This window comes from Dasypus novemcinctus, chromosome 8 (assembly GCF_030445035.2).
Source record: "Dasypus novemcinctus isolate mDasNov1 chromosome 8, mDasNov1.1.hap2, whole genome shotgun sequence".
Classification (NCBI taxonomy): Eukaryota; Metazoa; Chordata; class Mammalia; order Cingulata; family Dasypodidae; genus Dasypus; species Dasypus novemcinctus.
In genome coordinates, this window is record NC_080680.1 from 50,278,565 (window position 1) to 50,301,915 (window position 23,351).

The following is a 23,351-nucleotide window of genomic DNA, read 5'->3' on the forward strand; positions in this document are numbered from 1 at the left end:
ATGGAATCGTGACAAAATTCAATTATTGTGGCATTGGCCTAAAGTTTGGTTAGAAAAATTAGAGGAACCTTTAGGCTTGGAATTCATTGTCAAGAATTATATATTATTCATATTTGTATCTCCAGAGGTAGCAAAGTACCTGGCACATAGTAAGAACTCAGTAAAAGTTTGTTGCATGAGATGAGCTAAATATAAAGCTGGAAAAGGTAACAGATCTCTAAAGAAATGAGTATTAATGTTCTTTTGAGGTAGCTAATATTTTTAGAATTGCTTTTCATCATTCTCAGGGATATTTGGAAGAAATGAGCAGCTTTGTTTCTCGGAGTTCATTTGTTTATTCTCTAACGAAAATTATAATTCTTAGTCTGAGGCACCACAATTGGTTGCTGTGGGAATGATTATATATCAAAAACAAAAGATTATATCCCTTTCAAGAGCAAATGAGTAGCAAGAGCAGATGAAATCTTAGGGAAACAAAGATGTTCTTTTCATGAAAATATTTTTATGATAAAACTGCAGAGAGATAAACACTGAAACTGCTAATTTTTGTGAAACTTTCTAGAAGATTTTTAGCTTTTGGGAAAGATGATTTTTTTTCTACCTAGAGTTGGCCTTGAGCTATGGATGCTCCAGAATTTTCTTTAAATACACTGAGAGTGTAGGAAAAGTGAGTTCAACAGTTAGCATTCTTAGTTGCTTTATTTCAGGCAGGGGAATAGCTTCTTTATCTGTGTATAGAATAACTATAAAGAAGCTTGATCTCCTATACTGTCCTGAAAATATATTGTCCAGGGAAGGTCCATCAAGGAAAGTCAAAGGTGAATGCTCCACCCAAACAGACTTTTGCCCATGAAGAATTTTACTCTTCTTTCCCCATGGGACCTCTTCTGCAGTACAGTAATGGTGTAACCTAGTGAAGCACCTTTATTGGTGACTTGATATCACATGACCATGCTTGGGAAGAAAGAGATTCAAAAAGCAAACCAGGATCCTGTTTCATTTTTCAAACTGATGTATTCATTCATTCCAGAAACATTTACTATGCTAGTCACAGGGATACCATGATACATAAGTTTCCTTCCCTGCCCTGACGAAGCTTTGATGCCAGTAGAAGACATACAAGCAAATCAATGAAGTCTTAGCAATTCCTTACAATATCATGAATTTAAGCACAGAAAAGATCAAATCAAATCTGTCTCCTACACAGTGATAGGTCCCACCTCACCTTAATGTTGGCTTCATTCTCAAGCCTCAAGCTGAAGCTCCTGATGGACTCTGACACTAGCATTTTCAAATACCTCCACAGTATCATTAGCTTTCTCCATCCAGTATTTAAAAGCAATACAAACGAAAGAAAACCAATCTTTATCCAAGGTAGGAAAAAAAAGCCTAGTTATATCCCTGATACTTTATAATATACTCATTTAAAGTTCAAATATAAAAAATATTTACTGAATTGTACACTTTAAAATGGTGAAATTTATGGTTGAATTATGTATCTCAGTAATAAAATTTTAAAGAAAAATATATAAAATATATCACTTGAATTTATTTATTTTTGCCTAAAACTACTTTGTTTTATTCAATGAAAAAATCATCTGTTTAAAACCACAATCCTCTGTAGTACTGCTAGGACAGCACCCCAATTTCTAGTATTGTTTATAATTTGGATTCTCATATAGAAAGGAAAACACCTTAGATGATTCAAGTTAATCAACCAGACCTTAAGATGTATTACCAAAGGTTTTTTTCCCCCCCAAATCCTTAATTTTACTTATATTTTTTTCTTTTCTAGGAACTCTATCTATAAAACATCAGCTGTTGCATATTATTAGATGTGAAGCTTACTGTACAATTTTAGCCAAATTACTTCACTTCCCTGAAAATGTCTTCATCAATGAAATGATAGGAGTAGACTAGATTCTAAGACTGTAGGAATGCTCAATATAATTTCACAATGGAAATTTTCTGGAACTTCATAAAGAATTTTTTTTTAAGATATTGGAAGAATTCCTTGAGCTGTGACAGCAAGGATCCATACAAAATAAATAGAAAAGGAACAACAACAACAAAAAGGAAATCAATGCCCATTTGCAGAGAAATACCCACCAACTTCAATGCTTATACTGAACATTTTTATTTTTCTCATGTCTCACCTGATGACATGGAGGTCAATTAATTACTGTGGGGGAAAATTGAGGCCTAAGTTCCCCTAATACAGCACCTTAATGTCCTTTAATACAAAGGGAGGCAGTATTTCACTGTTCATTAACTAAACTAATTATGGTTTCTCAATTGTACTGCAGCCATGTCTGCATCTCCATGTTTCAGAAAACCAATAGAAGAGATTAGACCAAAGCCTGTAGGAGAGGGGCAGTGGGACAACTCTGCAGTAAGAAAATAGAAAGGGAAACCTGGCATCAGAACTTGATCTTTATAACATTTACTTCAAATCATGTGCTGTAATAATCACAGAAAGAGAATTTTACCAGTAAAGAGAGAATCTAAAATGATTGCCCAGGCAAATCACCTATTTGATGTTTGAAGTTCTGTCTTCATCTTCACATTTGATAATTTTTAATAGATACTAAACAAGAACATGAAGGGTGAAGCTGGATACAAAGTTTCTTACCCAAAACAAAACAAGTCCCTCTTCCCAATCCCCCCTTTTTTTGTTTAAAGAATGTCTCTGGCATGGAAAACAAAAATAAAATATTCCAATCAGAAATTTGGGTCAAAATGCCTAGATTGGGGATCAGAAAATATTCATAATTACTATTTGTGATCATCTTAATAGATCATTATAATGATAAAGAATTTGTCTTATTTGATACCTGTAGTGAAAATTGTTGTAGAAGGAAATCACCCATCAGAAGGAAATACTTTAAATATCTATAGTGGCCAAAATATGACCCTGAAACTGAACCACATGGATTCAAACCCCAGCTCTACTACATACTAGCTGTGAGGCCTTGGGTGGGTTACTCAACTTCAGGCCACTCTTCTATATTATGGGGATGCTAATAGTGCCTACCTGGAAGGACAGTATGAGTTAATACATGGCTGAGATGAGGTTCTGGTACATAGTAAGTACTGTATAACTATTTTCTACCATCAGCATTCTTGCAAAGCTTTTTCTAGACTGTAAAGCCCTAGAGACAGGCTAGGCATGATTATTATCATGACATTAAAATGCTATTCACTGTAATACCAAAAGAATGCATTAAGTCTTATTCTGTCAAACTAGGAGGGAGAGAGGGAGGGAGGGAGGAAGCAAGGAAGGAAGGCTGGAAGGAAGGCTGGAAGGAAGGCTGGAAGGAAGGAAATAATGAAATAAATCAAGAATCTCTACAGGCCACTTTGGCTGGAGTTTAGATAGCTGATGAATGACCACCACTGAGGAAACTTAATCAGCACCTGAGAAAAAAATGCAGTTCTGATTATGCTTCATAAATGAATTTTTAGTTAAAGCCAAATATTTCAATTGTTGCATCTGTGATGCCTAAAAGACTAATGCTTCCCAAGGCATAGCCAAATCCACATTGCATTTAATGTCTTAATGTTTATTTCCTTCTGCTTTATTTTACGTAAATCTTCAAACATGGGAACGTCACGATTATTTTTAAAATGAAGAGCAAACTGTTTATAGTCACAGTAGAAAAAGCATGGTAAACAAAAACCATGTTTTAATTTAAAAATAAATACAAAATAAATAGGTAAAGATAGTGCCAAGATGTTGGGTCACAGACACCAATCCCTTACTGCTGCAGAGTTAAAGATTTTTCCAAAGCTGTTCTAGGAAGCAACGTAAACACCTTTTGGCCCTTGGAGAAGAAGCAGGAAGTGACTTCCATGAGTTTGAAATCACCCAGCATAGGCTCCCAGCATGTGTTCTGGCCTTTCAAGCGTGCAGTCACCACTTGCTCTTCCCACCTCACCTCTCAGCAGCATGCCTAACTTATATTTATTGTCACAACCACTTTATGAGTAGATACTAATATGCTTATTTAAATAAGAGAGAACCCTGGCTACTGGAGGTGAAGTAACAGGGTCAGGGTCAAGCAGCCAACTGCTAACTGGCGGAGTCAAATTACCAACTGCATTTTCCTCTGTCATCTGCTATTGGGTCCCTCTAACTGCACTTATCACTTTGACCCTAAAATCCCAACTTCATTTTAAAAGCAATACAAAACTCAAAAGCTCCCTTTTGTCAAGTTCTTGCTATAGTTTCTTTGAAGTTGAAAACTTGCAGAGGAACTAGAGACATTTCAAGATTAATTATTTCCTGAGAGCCTTGGACTCCACATGGGAACAGGTGGGAAGACATTTTGGATGGAGTCCAGCAATGATCAAGGGCCAATTAGTTATGGAGAACTTGTGTCAGAACAAGAACTGAGAGACAGAAAACTGTTTTAGATGTGATTCCCTCAAGATGAATGACTCCCATAACATAAAATAAAAGATTCAAGAATGAAAGATAAGGAGTTTAACTTTGGTAAGGGAAATATACTTTTGTTTTTACAAAAGTGTGGGTGAATGAGTAAACATTAAGAAGTCCAAATAAAAGTAAGTTTACTATATGAGAATGTGATTTTTTTGTTTGAGTTCTAACAACCAGGACTTCAGAAAGCATAAAAGATCATAAACACATAGGCACACACCCTGAATATGGAGGCAATGCTTCTTTTAAGGTGAGCTGCTGGCTCCTTATGTCCTACTAGATTTGTTTCCAAGATGCACGATTACAAGCTTCTGGGGAGGGACCTTCTGTGCCTTTCTATCTTACACAGTAAGGCTAGCCCTTAATCTTGGAACAAGGAAAGCATTTTTTTCCCCAAAAACTGCACTGAGTCAATCAGTAGGTACTTTTGAGTTAAATTTGAAGCATCTGTATTAAAACACATATACTTCTGTACTGTTGAAAGATAATAATAGTCATTTCCTGAGAGAAAAGGACCCAAAAACAAGGCTTCAGTGCCCATAGATCAGGTGGTGACTTGACTGGGAAAAGAAGCAGTTTTTACAGAAAGACACTCTCTATTGTGTTAGCTTCTCTTGTTGGTACTAACAATTTTGATCACAACATTTTTATTTTATAAAATCACTCGTTTGTCTTATTTCATTCCACAAATCATTATAATTTGTTTCAAATTAAAAAAAGAAAAGAAAAGAAACTTTCCATCTTTTGTGAATCATGTGTCAAAAATACTTAGAAATGGAGGGAGTGGCGTTTCCCTGGTCCTTTTCCAATTTCCATAGGGGATGAATAGAGATCTCTGTCATCTACCACTGCGTTCATTTAGGAAGAGGAGGCGCCACATCTAAGAAAACTATAGTGCATTCAAAGTGGCAAAAAGTAAGTTGTACTTTGTCTTTTTGTTTTGTTTTGTTTTGTTTGGCTTCTTGCTTTTGTTTATAAGTTCACACATAAATTATAAATTAGTTGAAACAATAGCTTTTGTTTACAACTGCCCAGAGGTTTATGAAACACTTAAATAGCTTTGTGCCTGTGAATATCCTCTGGTACATGTGTTCATATATAACCAAGAAACTTTCCCTAGAGAAATTGAAAATGTTTCCTTTTGTAGTCATTGCTTTGATAACAATTTTTTGTACTTTCCATGGAGATATACAGTGTTGACCATTGGAAATGAAGACACTGTCTATGTAGAAAAGAAACACATCCTTAGTATGTCAAAAGAAAACCACTGGGTTTTCCCAAGTAAAGACATGCAATGAGAATTGGTAGAGCTATGACATTTTCACAGCAATTTCTCTTTATAAATATTTTGATCTAGTTGATTTCTTAGATGTCTGGACTCTATAATCAGGGCTTAGTAAGAAACAAACAGTAAAAGATTTAGGTCTCTACAGCAGGTAAGTTAAGGCACAGTGAAGGAGAGTAAGAAGAGATGAATTGTGTTGTGGTTCTGCAACATATTAGCTATGGGATCTTGGGCAAGTCACTCCTTTATCAGCCTCAGTTTTCTTACCCTCTGAAATGAGAGGGATAATCACATGATCTCTGAGTTCTGTTCTAGCCCTAAAAATTTAAAAATAGAATTTAAGCAATATTTTTAATGTTTCTACACATCTTGGCATAGTATAATAAGCCAAGACACATAATCCTAATGTATGTCATTATTCACCAAAGAAATCACATCTTTTCCATTCACCTGTCTCATTAATGTGTAATTTTAGCTTATTAGACAAAGGTAAAATATACCTGCTATTGTTAAAACAGAAAGATGGAAGGAGGAATTGTGGAAAGATGGCAGAACAGGAAGCTCCAGGAATCAATCCTTCTACCATAACAACTATTAAACAGACAGGAACTGTAAGAATCAACCCTTTTAAAACTCCAGAGTCTAGCAGAATACTGTGTAGCATTCAGGGAAGAAACAGGAGGAAGAGGCTGGTAAATTGTGGTTAATACAACTGAATCAATCTCTTCATACCTGGGGCTATCCTCTCCTTTTGTGGCAGTCCGCAGTGGAGTCCAGCTTCTAATGCAATGCGCTACTGGCAGACAGGAGCATAAAAACCTAGTTCCCCAAGATCCAGGAGCAGGGCATGTGGGGGGGAAGGGGTGTGGTCCAATGGCATATCACTGTTTTTTATTAGTTACTTTAAATCACTGGGGGCCTGGCTTGGAGGGCAGCCACTGTTCCAAACTACCCAGGACAAAGGTGGCACAGGAGACTTAAAGATGATACGCTGCCTTAGAACTGTGGAGTGCAGCTGAAGGGCTGCATTTGCTGGGCAAATGCCAAGTCAAGAAAGAACAGCTTTAGGGAGCTGTGGAAGAAGCTCCTGGTACCATCTGGGATCCTCCCCCATTCATCTCCAAAGCAGTTTAGAGCTGGTCAGAGTTCTCTCTGAAAGTCCCTGGCCTTTTTCTAGCTGGGAAAGACTGAATTGGGAAACTCCTCTCCAGCATGTTCTCTCTCCCCCCTCCCCAATCCCAGAATTTGCCCTCCAGGCAAAAATGGCTTGAGACAATGATAGCAATGGTAGAAACAATTGAGGTAGGCAGCCTTCAGCAAAGGCTTACCTGCTTTAAGTTCTTCAGTGGAAAATTCCAGAGAGGGAAAAGTTCTGCTTCTTGGGAAAAAGAAGGGGCATTCAAACTCCTGTAAACAGGGGGACTCCTAAGGCCACTAGCAAGTAGAAGACCAGGATAAGGCACAGGCACAGAAAAGACAGGGAGGAACCTGCATTTTGTATTTGTCTTGGGGTGACTTTCATGATAGGAGGGCTAAGTTCTTAAGGAGAGCACCATCCAACACAAAGCCAATTTGTAGACAGTGAAAGGTGTTTTTTGCTTAGGATGGCTTGGTTTTGTGAGCTCCTGACACTCAAGAAAAGTACTGTCATATCACTAGCTGCAAACATATTCAAGAAACAGATATCTCAGGGAATAACCCCCGGAGTTAACATTTTTAAATATTACATGCAACAAAAATACACATAATTCAATGTGCAACAAAAGATTAAAAGACAAAGAAAGAATTGGAAGAGAATTCAGAGGATATTTACAAAGTAGTTTCTTGGGAAGTTATTCTATCATCAAAGAAATAGAGATGATCAGGGGACAGAAATAACAATTATGTGATTATAAAACGGTTTTTAGTTTAGGAACATGTGTTCAAATCATATGTCCAACACCATAAATTTATCATTACTTTTTATACATTTATACATCTCTCCACATAAAGGAAGAGAATGAAGATCTAGAAAACATCAATGAAGAAGACCATACTGTGGACACACTGGAAAAGACTTTAAAAATAACCTTCATTATAGTTAAGGAGATGAAGGAAACAGAGAAAAAACTAAATGCTACCAGGAAAACAATGAATGAGTAATATGAGTATCTCATTAAAGAAACAGAAATTTTAAAAGGGAACCAAACGTAATGACTGGCATTGAAGACCACAGTAACTGAAATGAAAAATTTCCAGGAGGGTTTCAAGAACAGATTGGAGTGGGCAGAAAAAAGAATCAGTGAACTTAAAGACAAGACAATTAAAATGAGTCAAGCTGAGGAGCAGAAAGAAAAAAAAAAATTATAAAAAGCAAAAATAGCCCAAGTGACTTGTGGGAACCATTAAGCTTGCCAATATATGTATAATGGAATCCCAGAAGGACAAGAAAGGGGAAGAAGAAATCTAAGAAATAATGATAGAAAACTACACAAACATAGCAAAAGTATGAACATGCTCATTTAAGAAGCCCAGAGAACACCAAACAGGATAAACTTGAGGAGAAATTGGCCCTAACACATAATGACCAAATTGTCAAGTGCAAAGAACAAGGAGATAGTTCTAAAAGCGGCAAGAGAAAAGCAATGTTTTATGTACAAAGGATTAGATTAAGTGTCAATTTTCAGAAACCCTGGGGGCAAGAAGGCATATGGGTTGGAATATTTATAGTACTAAGAGAAAACAATTGCCAACCAAGAATTTTATGTCTGGCAAGACTTTCTTTCAAAAATGAGGGAGAGATTAAGACATTCCCAGATAAAGAAAAGCCAAGGGAGTTTATAACCATCAAATCTGCTTTACAAGCAATGCTAAGGGGAGTTCTTCAGACCGAATGAAAATACACTAGACAGTGGTTCAAAGTGGCACAAAGAAATAAAGGTATCTGGTAAAATTAATTAAAAGTACCAGTATTATTGTTTTGTATTTTTTGTTATATAACTCTACTTCTTACTTCCTATAGGTGCTAAAAGGAAAATGTATAAAAAGTAATGATAAATTTATGGTGTTGGGCATACGATTTGAACACATGTTCCTAAACTAAGAACAGTTTTATAATCACATAATTGTTATTCCTGTCCCCTGATCATCTCTATTTCTTTGATGATAGAATAATTTCCCAAGAAACTACTTTGTAAATATCCTCTGAATTCTCATGATACCATAAAAACTTTTATCATAGGATTGATTATATATTATTATAATTTTTTCATTGATATCCATGTCTGTTTGATGAGTAGGCTGTTTGAGGGTAGGTATGGTGGAGGCTTAATAAAAGCTTAATAAATGAGCATGATTTATTCTCTACAAAAATCTTTCAGTGATTTATTCTCTACAAAAATAGTCCAGCATTTTATCAATGACTACTTTGTTTAGAGTATATTCTTTGTATGTGCTGGAATATATACACATATACATACACATTCTTTAGTTCTCATAGCAACACATTTTGTAGATTAGAAACTCAGAGGGCTATATAATTGTCCAAGACTATCACCATACAAAGTGTTCATGTCAGAATACAAAATTTTGTGTGTCCAAAGCCCAAAGTCCATGTCCCTTCCACCATTAAACTACCGCAGCCTTGAAACTGGTGAGCTTGGCAATGAAAGTCCATTACAATTCTTGTCCCTCTTTAACAAGCCCAACTTCACCTCATACAACTTCTTACCATATCCATCATGAACAAATCTACTTAGTGCTTCCTCAAATCATACTTTATTGTGCAAACACATTGTCAGACCATCTTGCTAAAATCCTGATTCTGATTCAGTAGGTCTGGGATGGGCTTAAAATTCTGAATTTCTATTAATTTACCAGGTGATGTCAATGCTTTTTGTCGGTAGATTATCCTTGTAATATGAAAATACCACAGCGTCCTCTTCCTCTGTGTGTTTGATCCTTCCGTTGACAAACTGATCTTCATTCCTCTTCTTCCTAGTTCTCCTTCCAGTACCACCCTATTTTCAATAACTTATCCAAGTTCTCTGTCTCACTTGTATCTTTTCTGAGTCCCTACAGCATTCTGTAAGCACCTAGGATGTGCTCCATGGTATCCTTTTTATTTTTTATGTATCTTTCTTTATCAACATCCTGGAAGCATAGGTTTCTTATAGACTTTATATTCCTCTCAGGTCTCAGCATAGTGCTTTTCTTTAGTAGTGTGTTCCGTTATTACTGAATTATCTTTCTAGTTCAGGAGTCCCATTTGTGGTAATTTCCCTCTCTCCCAAGGATGGACCCAGTCCTATAAGGATGAAGTATTAGCAGCTATGTCATAATGTGTGTTCCTACAACAAAATCAGTCAGTTAAAATTTGGAGATTATCTACTGGAATTTGACTGGCAGGGAAAATTGTGTATCTTTCTCTAAGAATCCAATATACACATCAAAATATGTTAAAGACCATGTTTTCTGTGTTAGTGAAAAAAATAGAAAAGGCTGGCCTACACAGGGGGAAGAATGAAGCAGCCCAAATAAATGTACAAAGATGAGAGTTCCAGAGAGGAATTCAGGAAATCCCCAAAGCCTTCCAGTTTCACCTGACAGGTCCTGAAGTTTAATTGTATTGAAGCCTTTGGTTCAGTAATAAGTCAAATCCTTTTTTGTTTTCCCTTATGCAAACTCTAGTGGGTTGTAGTTATATTCAAACTAATATAAATAGGATTTGAGCACATGATATTATCATGATAATGATAATAATGACTCTGTTGCCTACTGAATAAATCTTAAGCATACTGGCTTATTTGCCATCTCAGAATATGGTGAAATGAAGATTGTAGAATTATGCTCTGAAATGCGTGCTTCTGAACTAATGTTTCTCAAACTGAAATCTTTAGACAACATGCATCAAAATCACTTGAAGTACCTTTTTAAAGTGGAGATTCCTAGATACCATGGTTTACCTAATCAGTAAACCTTTCCAGGGTTGGGCCCAGTGATCTTCATCTTAGTAGGCTTCCAAATTATTTTTAGGCACTTTAAAGATGGAGGACCTTAGGCTTGGTTTGGCCAGACCTACCCAATGCAAGCACACCCATCATTTTATTCTGATTTAGTCCAAAGATCTACCAGCATATGCACTGATACTGAAAGCCATATGAACTTAACGGGAGGCTTTATTCTGTGCATTGTAAATGCCATTTTCAAAGTCTCACCCCTTAAATTCTAGTAAAACTTTGTAGTCTCATATCAGAAAATGAAAGCCTAAAGTGTTTGTAAATACCTTCAGAGATGGGGGTTACATAAGTTTCTCAGTTCTCTTTTTCTAGCTATCATTGTATTCGATGTTTGAAATCAATTTCCTTTAAGTAAAGGAGGTCTCTAATGTGATCTCACAACATTGTGCTATAATCTAAACTTATTTTCTTCTATTCTAAACTCAGGATCAGTGCAAACAGCTTTCAAGCCTTTCACTTGTTTTAGTCTTAGAATGAGAGTGACAAATTTAGCTTCATTCATCTTGAGAATCATGAGTATACCTTAATCCATAGTGATTATGCCAAAATGATCAGGTGTTAAAAAAATAACATAAGCCTCCTTTCCTGTATTTTTTTTTTTTTTTGCTGCAAACCAGTAAAATCGATTGAAATTTATATGGAAGATAGTAAGTGAAAAATAAAACAAAATAAAACAAAAACAAACAAACCAAAAAAGGAAACCTAAAAAACTTCAGTGTTGCTCTGTGGCTTATAATACAATGTAAAGGTCTTAATCCTTTTATCACAGATGAATACAACACTTAAGTATCTCCTTCATGGCTGTTAGAGCACAGTAGAGTCAATTCATGCCCAGGGAGCTTTAATCACAGATCATAGCCATGACAAACGGTAAAGAGCCAGCATGGGCTATCATGTCAACGACTACTGGGGGAGTTTCTAATGCAAGCATCGGCAGCATGCAGTTCATAACTACTTTCAAGAAGCACTTCTAATCTAATGGCTAAATGATTATCATTAGAGTATCTTTACATGGAGCATTTCTCAAGAAAGTACATATTTAAGGAGGCCATTTATTGAATCCAATTGATACAACTGATTTCTTCATTCAGTGATGGCTTGAGTGATGCAAATATCAATTGCCAATGGCTTAAAGTTATATTGGTGGAAAATGGATCACTTGTTTATTAGCAGAGGGAGCTATCGACTTATTTTTCTGACCATTACATCACTCAGAATCACAAATAAAATATTAAAGCAGGGATATGAAGAAAATATTACATAGCACAATAGTAAGAATAATGATATAAATAAAGAGAAAGTTGAGGAGGTGAAAATTTCTGGTTGGTAAAAGTCTTTATGTTTCCACATATGGCATTCTTCTTATGCCTTGTTTTCTTTTCTAAAATGCAATTTGTAGCCTCAATCCCCAAATTAGAAATGACAGAAACTGCTTTAAAGGATACTGCATAATTAAAAAAGAGATACTAACATCAAGAAAAGAACAGGGTAGAAATAAGAAGCAGACCATGTGAGAAAATAAGCTAATTCACAATCCAACTTAATTTCCCAAACTTGAAAATACTCTCCTGTATGCTTGGAACAGAAAGAAGGAAAATGTAACTTAACCAATAAACAAGGAAATAAACAAAGAAAACTCCCTTTGTATTCTATCAAATATTTGACAAGGATGTTGGAGTATGCAAATAAAATAAAAGGCTGACGGTCTCTTGAAGTTGATGGGGCATGGGGACCAACGATTTATTGTGCTTAGTCACTACAGTAATCTAAAATAATCTAAAGTTGAATACTTGATGATTTTTAGGAAGGCTGTGCAGATATCCAGATTGCCATTGGCCCTATTGCTCCATATTTTCTTGCATGGAGCTTCTTCACAAAATTGTTATCCTGTTAAGACACTTCAGATTGGGGCTCCTCTTAGGTTGTTACTGAATGTGGCAGGGCAGAATGTTCAAGTGGTAGGGGCTGAGAGATCATCTATTTCAACTTCTCCATTTCAAAGTTGACATACCAGAGCCAAGAGCAGTAACAGGGATGTGCTTGAAGATTTCCATCAAGTCAATCTGTAGAAACGTTTTACGGTAGAATTTGGGCTGTTTAGGCACCCAACAATCTTTTTTTGTTTAGTACATTCACAAAGCGCTAGCCGTACGTTTTAGTCTAATGCTAAATTAAACCTGAATAAATATTCTTATTAAATGAACAATGATGGCCTAGTTAGCAATAATTTATAAATTGACTTTATTATGGGTCCATGTTGCGGGGAATACCAGAGACACCAAGTTTTGCAACTTTCTGCTTGACAAATGCAACAATCTCCAAACACATCCACACGCACGCACATATATACACAGTCTTTAAATTCATCATTTTCAAGAATTTACATAGATCTCTTTTATGGACTCTGGTATGTTAAGATACCAGTCATTTCAACGTTCCTTCAAAAACAGGTAACTTCTTGGGAATACATTATTATCTTATTATTAGTTCCAGTATTATTTAGACTGCAGGGTAAAATCATGGATATATGCAAAATAATTACAGTTTTCAGGCCACATGAAACTGACTGAGAAATCTACTTATCCCCTCTCTTTGTAGGTGAAGATTCTCACCCATGAGTCAGTGTATTTGGTACCTGTTTGGTATTCAGGGAAGCTTATCAACTCAATATATTCTATGAAATTAAAACCAGAAAAAATAAAATCCACCTCGTAAAGTAAAATTGAACAAATGCAAACTATTAAAAAACTTTAAAAAATACAACTATGATACTGCTTGTATGGAAACTTTTAAGTTGCCTATTCATTATAGTTTTTATATCACATTATTAATTATTTAAAGGAAGAAGAAACTGACAAAGTTAATTTTCAAGAATGTGGACAAAAAAGGAGGAGATAGGATAATTCATGAAATTACCATCAAGTATAAGCGTGCTGAATTACCTCATATTCCTGGGAGAACTTCAAGTTGTCATTCGCTTTCAACCTTTCAATGTGATCTGCAAGTTCCAAGATAGGTATTGGAGGATGGCTAGCCATACCTAATAAAAGATAAGAAAAAGTATGTTTGAAAACACAGGAAAAGGACACTATTCCAAAATATGGAGAATACTCTAGTTAGAAATGGCCTGAAAATATGTGAGTAGTAAAGATGTTTCATGTGAGAAAGCAGGCAGACAGTTTGCTTACTCAAAGCAGGACATGCTCTGGAAGGATGGATTTTGTGGCCAAATGAAAAGTCACCAAGCAAAATCCCCAAACTAACACTCCTAGTGTAAAAGAAAGTGTTATTATGCTATGAATCAATGAGTTAGCCAGTAGAGAAAACTGAGAGTCAAGCTTGATGCTTTGAGTAATGACTGTTATGCCATTTCAAACTCCTTCTCCTGCACTGTGTGAAATGGAAGTTTCATGGAATTAAATGAGTAAAGTGAACTAATAAAACAGACACTGAGAAGGGCCTGAAAGGGAAAGAGAAGTCACTTGATAATAAACATAAAGTGACTTATGCATAATCAAGGAAAACTAACTTGAAGAATGAAGGTTACCAGGGTAACCGGAATCATCTGAACCTGCAAAGGAAATGATGGTGCAAATAAAATAAAAGAGAACTAATTTGTTAAAGAAAATGAAATGGACAGCTTGATAGACTTTTAAAAAGGGATAATAAAAATGTGGCCAGTTTTTTGCAGGATTCACTATACATTGTGACTAGATTAAGATCGCATTAATTTTTCACAAGACCTGAAAGTGACTGACATTCACATGCACTTATGGACACAAAAAGGGACATGCACCACAGTTCATCAACAATAATCACTGACAACAAAATCAGACACAAAACTTAGTTTCAAAAATGTTCCCACTAGTAGCAGATTGTAGATATTGGGGTTGCAGACTTCTCCTGGCTATTTATAAATGGTCACACTACAACTTTGTGGTGTTTTGCCCCAGGTCTCCATTAATCAACCCCCAGCAAACCTACAATCTACTTCAGGTGTAAACATCTTTGTCCACTGATGGTAAGTGAAGGCAGGAAAGGAAGTGAATGGTGAAAGGATGTGGGGGGAAAAGGGTGGAAAAAAGAAATAAAGCAGCAATGGGGGACGATACTTCTTAGTTCAGTCTGCCAGCTGAAGATATATTAGTTTCATTTTTTCCATTAAAAAAGAATCCACAGTTAATTTTAATGAATCCTGTATCTTTCCAATCTTTTACCACTTTCCACATGATTTGTATTTTATTTCTTTCTGACGAATTTTAGCAAGAGTACCATGAGAGAGCATTGCTGACTCGTGTCTTGTAGACACAAAGTCCATCTGGCTAGAAAACCCTGAACTAGCATGTCCCCAGAGAAGATGTTGAAGTGAAAAACAGAAATGGGAATGCATGAGGGAGGGGCTCAAACTGGAAGCCATGTTAACATTCTTTTGTCACTGTGACTCTTTGGAGAGTGTTGGGCTGTCCAATACCTCACCAGTAAATCAACATGACCAAGTGATCACTTTAAGGTGGTTTTTTAGAAGTTGTGCCATTATTGGAAGTCACCTAGCAATTTTCTTCATCTCAAAAGCCAAATTATCAATGGTTCTGGTAAATTAAGTAGAAAATGACTTTGCTATCCACAGATTATCACCTTAGCACAGTGCTGTGACTTGTGGTGTTTTAATGCTCATGGCTACAAAGGTCTGCTTCCAGTCAACTAAATTCTTAATAGAAGATCCAATAAAAATGAGCTGGCCTAAAATCAGAGGCTCTCTGTTCATAATATAATTATGCAGTTGGACCAAAATTTTGGAGCTCATTTCTGGAACTTTTTCCACATAGAGGTTAAAATTGAACTAATTAACATTCTATGGAGGGAGTGGGTGACAGGAGTCTGATAATTAAGGTGATCTGATCCAGATGAGGCGCCCCCAATGACAAGAATGGAAATACAAAGGCACAAGAGACTCTAGACTTATCCAGAAATGGAAATGGACTGATGTGGACATCCATTACAGTGTTTAAACAGAGAAAATAATAGAGACAAAGATGTTTAGACCTTTTCGAGCGAATCGTGGGAGGGAGTTATTATCATATATGGACTGAGTGGTGGTTTGGCTAGAGAGGGAGGACACAGAGCCAATCAGGGAGGCGTAGGGGACTGAATTACTGCTCAAAGCTGCAAAAAGTAAAGCCAGTTGGAGATGAAAAGTATTAGTATAACAGCAGTAGAAAATCATAATAATCAACCAAAGATGCGATCAACATATTTACTTCTGACATGCACTGGAACACAGTCCGGAAGTTTTACTTTGGAAGTTAATTACAGAGAAATCCAAATAAACTTTTACTGACCCATTATATTCTAAACCACAGTGTGTATGTGTGTATCTATATATAGATACCCACACATATCACATGCAGAGACCACGGCATTAAAGAATCATTATTTATAATGTCACTATTTAACATATTGCACTAAAGTTCTAGGACTAGATTGGGTGTTTCTCAAAAAAGAAAGGATAACTTGTGGGAAACCGATGGTACAGTAGACGGAATCCTGGATTAGAATATTGGACATGGGCTCGGCCATCCACTAACAGGTACAAACCACTTCCATTATCAATGATCTTAATTTCATTAGCTGTAAAATAATAGGTAGAACTGGATAAAGTTTGGAGTCATTTCCTCCTTTAAAACACTTTCATTTCTACTGCATATAAGATTTCTGAGCACACGAGAAAAAAAAAGAAGGTACTCATTGGATTTGGTTCATATGTAAAGCATCCTTACTCTATGAAATATTGAAAACTCTATGAAGTTATAGTAACTTTCCTTTGAGGAATGGGGAACATTTACTTTTTACAAAATTTAAAAAAAACATTAGGTAGTTGAATTGTCCACTTTTTAAATATTTAAAGACTAATACCATTTTCTTTAGCTAACCAGAATATATACAGTACATTCTGATATTATATCATATTATATATATATGGAAAGACAAAATGTCAACATAAAAATTATTCTACGTAAACATGAGATGAAAATCCTCAAACATGAAGCTCTTTAGCACATATAAGTAAAGAATCATCGAAGACCTACTGTTATGCACTTTCCCATAAACTTTTATCTATTAGCTTATGTTGAAAACTTTTATATGATATAGTCAAGTTATGCTAAATTCTGAATGAAAAAGTGGACACTAAGAAAACTAAGATGTTGACCTCATCATAGCATCTTTTCGATATCTGGCTGGTGACCTGGCCGTTGCCCATAGCATGCCAAGGTTAGTTTGACCACTGCTATCAATTTGGATTAGACCAATGTTTTACACACTTACCTTCACATTATAATCATCAGAGGAGCTTTTACAGTTTCTTCTTTCCAGGTTTTACACTGGACCAATTAATTTTTGAGTGTGGGAGTCAAGCATTAGTATTTTTAAAATTCCACAACAATGACTCTCAGTGACTATGGGAATTCATTGTGGGGTGTCTGTAACTCCATTTATTATTTTTCTCCATTTAAAAATTACATCAGGATTTATGAGAATGAGATCAGCCTTTTCCTGGAGCTACCCTGGAATCCCTTCTGATTCCCCATTAGCAAACTTTAGTACTTTAGCTATTATTAGCAGCCAAGAAATTGAAGAACAGCTCACAACTAATGAGGGCTAGCCAGTGACATGACCTCATCAGTTCAAAGCTACAAATGTAAAGCATAAATACATTTTAGAGGCACACATTGAATCTGAGCAGAGTTTTCATTTTGAAGCTGTGCTATCCACAATATACAGTGTCAACATGAAAAATGACAGATGCAGTTACCAAAATCTGCTTTAGGGTAGAAGAAAAAACATGAGAGCTATTTGTAATGGGCTACATATTTGTGATAGTCATGCCATGGTGGCTTCTTTATAAGGAGCAAAACTTAAAAATCATGGCATTTTAAGCTGAGAGGTACCTTAAAGATGACTTAGTTTGGCATTTTTATTTTATACAAGAAGACTCAAACTCAGAAGAGATCAGTGAATGGTTTATGTTAGCCAGCTACTGGATAATGAAATCTTAACAAGCAGCTTTGGTGTCTTTCTACTATATTAGTTTCTGGAACCGCAATTATGAGCTCCTGAAGGCAGGGGGCAAAGGCTTCACTGTCTGAAGGGCCAAGGCTGGTGGACAAGATCAAATACTGAAGATGGCCAGGTATTATTGGGTTTTTCACAGAGAAAAGCACTCTTCCCCATTTCCTTACAGCAAGCAGCCTTCTAGGGTTGTTTTTCATTTCCCCACTTTTGATGGAGTTTTGGGATTTCTCTATTATGGAAAAAAAAACACCAAGTATACGATGAATGACAACTAAAGCTTAGCCTCATTGTCAAAGTCATCTTTAGGGGTGGTGTGAATTGTGGGAAACCTCTGAGAAGGGTGAAGCTACTCAAATTCAGCAGCTATTGGTTAAGTGGGAATGCAGAGCCAATAGGGTCAGACTTTTCAGCTTTTCAATAGCAACTAAAACTCCAGATTATGGGACATATCCTCAGTTTTCAATGTTGACTCTAAATTTTATTGAAACCTACTGGGGTCAAACAAAAGACCTTGGTAAACCACATTTGGCCAACTAGCTTGTGAGTCTGTATTAAAAGAACAAAATCTTTCCTTTTTTTCAAATTAAAATCAAAGAGTGTTGAGAGTTATCTATTATGTGCTTGTATCCACAAGGCAATGGGCTAGACACTGAACTTCGTGTTGGGGATATAAAAATGTAGGCTCCTCCTCCCATGGTTCACCTTCTGTGGGTTCATCTATACTACTCTCCCCTATTCCCTGTTAATATTACCAATCAGGAAAATGAAGCTCAGAGGTTAAAGGACTTGATCAAAGTTATCGCTGCCAGCAAAACTGCAGCTACTAGGGGGACTAGATTCCAGATCTTGCCACTACTATTTAGGGTGCTACTCATGGCCTTTTGCTGCCTGTCAAATCATGCAATACCTTGGGAAGCGTGGTGGCATGTTCAGAATGGCAGGCCTTTAAGAATGTTTGGGCTACCAATACGAACACAGAGATCATAAACCATCCTGAATTTTATTTAGAGGCCATGTCTGCTTTGGTGGTAGGGAAGAGGTAAAAAGCACTCATAGACATGTAAGGATCTTCCAGTTATTTCTTGCCAAAACATTGTGTTTCCCTTGAACATGAACAAAAGGTATAAATTTAAAATGTTATAAACTATTGTGTTATTTGGTACAAGATTAAAAATTTTAAAAATCACTAATTTATAGCATTTTGTCTTTTCAAATGCTCTGTTACATTTAACTAAGTCACATTATCAACAGTATGACTTCATAATCTAAAGAGAAATGACTGTTAATCAAATACTTGTTCTATTTTCATGAACTTTTTAACCTTGCATGAAATGCTAATCGACATTTTACACTAACTAGAGGATTTTAGTCACTTTCAGTGATGGAACATTTTTTGAAAAATTTTTCTGTGGCAATATGTTAGAATAATGCAATAATATTTTCTCCATAGTTTTCCTTTCCACAAAATTGTAATGAAGGGTGGAAAACAGTTTGTGGTCATGGTACAGAGAGCATCAAATCAATGACATTAGTCTTGTCAAAATCGTCCTTTATTTAGTGTTGATTAAATAGTATTTAGTGTGTTTATGAAATATTAGTTGGATTTCTAACATAATCTATACACAATTTAGAACACCCTGAATGAAATAAAAATCATCTGCTAACTTTACAATTTGTTTAACAAATAAATGATGAATTAAAGGCAAAAGAGAACACTGACATTTTAAGGTGTAATTCCTTCTTTGTAAAACAATGTCAATTTGATATAATCCATGAAGAGGATCATCCAAGATCCTTGAAAGATATTCCAAGACTATTTGAATGAGCATTGAGATGGAATAAATAAAATGAATTTATTTTATGAATTTCCAAAATGTAGAATTTTAGCAAATCATGTTGCTTTACATCAGAAATTTGGATTCACCAAATCAGAGTTTTCAAAATGCAAAGACCACACCTGACATTTATAACCCAGGTAATGTACCTAAATTTCTTATAGTACAAATAATTGTGAATATAAAAAGAAAGTTGATATAAGAATGGATCTTGTTAGCAGGGATCCAATTAATAGTATTAATGGATCAGCAGAAATGCCTCAAGAGCTTTCAAAGCCCACTCAGTAGCTATGAAGACATTTCTGCTGATGATACAACTATTTCTGATACGTTAACTTTTTATGAGTTTGTTTTTTTTTTTCACAGGCCATCAATCACCTACCATCCATGTATGCTTTAGGGCAAAACATATTAAGGTCATCCACCGAATGAAAATGAGGTCTTTATGTTGTAACATCTGATCATCAATTTTTAAATCTCTTTACCTAAAGGGTACAAGTATAAACACTATAGTTTTGCTTTTGTTTGAAGGCTTTCATTTTTGGAGGGACAGGAATGTTTGCAAGCAGGGGCAGCAGATATTGGAAGATGGTGGTTGGTAGGCACAGAAAAAGGTGATGCCCTAGTGAACCACAAAGTACTATTAATTACCACTTGTTTTTTTTTTTTAAGATTTATTTATTTATTCATTTATCTCCCCTTCCACCCCCCACCCCAGTTGTCTGTTTTCTGTTTCTATTTGCTGTTTCTTCTTTGTCCGCTTCTGTTTTTGTCAGTGGCATGGGAATCTGTGTTTCTTTTTGTTGCGTCATCTTGTTGCGTCAGCTCTCCGTGTGTGCGGCGCCATTCCTGAGCAGGCTGCACTTTCTTTCGCGCTGGGCGGCTTTCCTTACGGGGCACACTCCCGGCATATGGGGCTCCCCTATGTGGGGACACCCCCTGCGTGGCAGAGCACTCCTTGCATGCATCAGCACTGCGCATGGACCAGCTGCACATGGATCAAGGAGGCCTGGGGTTTGAACCGCGGACCTCCCATGTGGTAGATGGACGCCCTAACCACTGGGCCAAGTCTGCAGCCAATTACCACTTCTTTTTTACACCTTTTTTTTTTTTTTACTTGGAAGGAAAGCTAAATTCCCTAAGATGCTGAAATGTCAAATTTGTTTTGTTGGGAAAAATTAGTAATACAAATACAGTAATTTCTTTGGTTTTCTTATAAATCACCAAGGTTTGACAATTTTATATTTACCTTAGTGATTTTGTCTAATTTTAGGGGTAATGGATCAAAGGACTACACTGTAAATAAAGGCTCTTTATGATACTTTAAAATTTCTGTAATTGGCAGTCTCCTTCAAAATGGTAAATGGTACCTACCCTAGGACACTGCCATCATACTTCCAGGGCTCTAATATTCAGATATAGCAACAAAGGTGTAAAAATCTGGGATTAATGATTTTTAATAAAGCATTATTTGTGACAGCAAAACATGGGAATTAACTTAGCTTCCATTAATAGGGAATGAGGTATTTTGTGATATCTATAGAATAAAATACCATTAATAACATTAACTAAAGGAAAGAAAACCCAATATGACTTGGAAAATGGTCTATTTTATATAGTTAAGTGTTAAAACACCAAATTGTATATATATAATGTGCTCTATACCTACCATCTATTTATTATCTACTAATCTATCTACCCATCTATATATCTATCTATATACCCTTCTAAACTGTCTATTTATATACCTACATTATTTTACATGGAGGGTAAGGATAGAGTAATGATAGAAAATATTCTACATTTTAACTTCAAATATGTTAAAGAAAACAAAAATAAGAAGTGGTAAGCTACTGCATAATTTTTCTTTATTTTTTGTGCATTTTTGTCCATTTCCCAAATTCTAGTTTTGAAAAAATTCACACATAGATGAATATTAATATTAACAGATTCAGTAAGTTTTATCACTGTTAATGCTTTTTTCCCCGGTTTCCGAAATTTCCACAATGAACATGTGCTGTTTTTGTAGTTAAGAACAAGCAATATGCTGTGGGGGGTTTAGGATAAAATGACTTAGAAAATAAAAAACAAAACAAAAGATAACCCTCTTCCCAGTTCAGGCTAATGGACACAACTCACTTTTGTTTAAAGAGCAACACATTTATCAACCTACCCTAAAGTATACCAGTTACTGATACATAGAGACATATATAAGGGTTAATAGAGGTTTCTTTCGGAAGCACCTTTCATAAGTGAATATTAGTTTCCTTCCCTTCCTCTGCAGTTATTAAGTACTTGTAAAACTTGCTCTGCTGTTAATAATTCTAGTAAAATGATTGCTTGTTCTGACTAATCCCATATAAGAATAATTGATGACTTATTGTTGTAAAACCTTTATTCTCTTAAGAAATTAGGTAGTTCAGGTTCTCTCAAATACAATTTGGCTGAATACTGCCCTGAGAACCTTAATAAGACAGATATACATATTCAAGGAAAATATCTATAAGCAGAGGCGAAATTGTGAAAGCTTGAGACTTCTCCATCCTGATCAGGGTGTTCACTAATAGATGCTTTCATTCTTATTCAAGACTCTGTGCTAGAGCAATGTACCTCCCAACTCAGTCTCTAAACCTCCCAACTGAAAACATCAGGTTTCTGTGTCATTTCTCTGTGCCTTAGCTGAGCAACAGTTGTTAGAATTCTGATCTATTCCTTTTCCTGACCCAGGAATAGAGACTTCCAACAAGAATAAATTACTGAAAAGGTAAACAGATCTTTCATATACAAGATGATCTTTCTTTAGGGAAATAGAATTTTATAGAATCAATGAACTAAGCAATGTGCTTCCTTTACCTTCTGAATGGTCTACTAAATTTCAAATGGTAATGTTTATTTGACATTTTTATAATCTACAACAGCCCCATCAGAAGGAGAAATCAATTTGCTTTTATGAATAATTTCTGTGCTAGGGGCTGGTTATATAAATCACAGTCATTTTTCCTGAAGTCTCTTTTTGAAGATTTATATTATTAATTATCTACTTATGCATATCATTAATAAATAGCTTCAAATGTTATAAAGGTTGCGGATAAGGAATTATACATTCATAGTTATGATCCGTATAAAAGCAAATTTCAGATAGTGAAATGTGAAGCATTTAAATCCAAACATTCTAAGGAGAGCCATATTACCTGCTATGCAATACCTAATATATTTTACATCATCAGCCAGGAAAACCTTTGGTCATTTGTGAGTAAGAGGAGAAGAAAAGTGACTTGGTTAACAATTCCACCTGCTCTCATCCCATGGACAAGTAATTAAGAAAGTTCACAGACACTGGCTGGAAACCATACTGGCTGAAGCAAAGAGTCACATTAATATGAATTCCACATTAACAGCTGAGTCTATTTCCGTTTTCAGAGTGGTAAATTCTCAGGACAACAGGCCACAGCTTAGAACTTGGAGAGCAAATAAATTCAACAAATCAAGCATAAGTGGATTGCTTACCTGAGCTAAAGGGCATAGCATAATGCTTCTGAAGAGAATAGATATGCTAAGGTTTTAGGATAATTTCTCCTTTTCCAGCTCTTCTTCTACTATAACTCCTCTCTCTCCTTCTTTATCCATTTTATGATTATCCATTTGAAATGATATCTAACCTCAGTTAAATGATACCTTTTTATATACTTAGGTTCCCATTTTAATTTTGAAAACTCATTGGT

General features: G+C 35.7%; 1 protein-coding gene across 16 annotated transcripts in view; it reads right to left on the bottom strand.

The window, feature by feature from the left end:
• PTPRD (protein tyrosine phosphatase receptor type D) overlaps positions 1–23,351 on the bottom strand; it is a 537,728-nt gene that overhangs the window by 90,108 nt on the left and 424,269 nt on the right. For all 16 annotated transcript variants that reach the window (XM_058301839.2, XM_058301846.2, XM_012519131.4 and 13 more), the window contains one exon: positions 13,666–13,763. In XM_058301839.2, the coding sequence (XP_058157822.1) occupies positions 13,666–13,763 (98 nt within the window). The remainder of the gene's footprint in view (positions 1–13,665; positions 13,764–23,351) is intronic.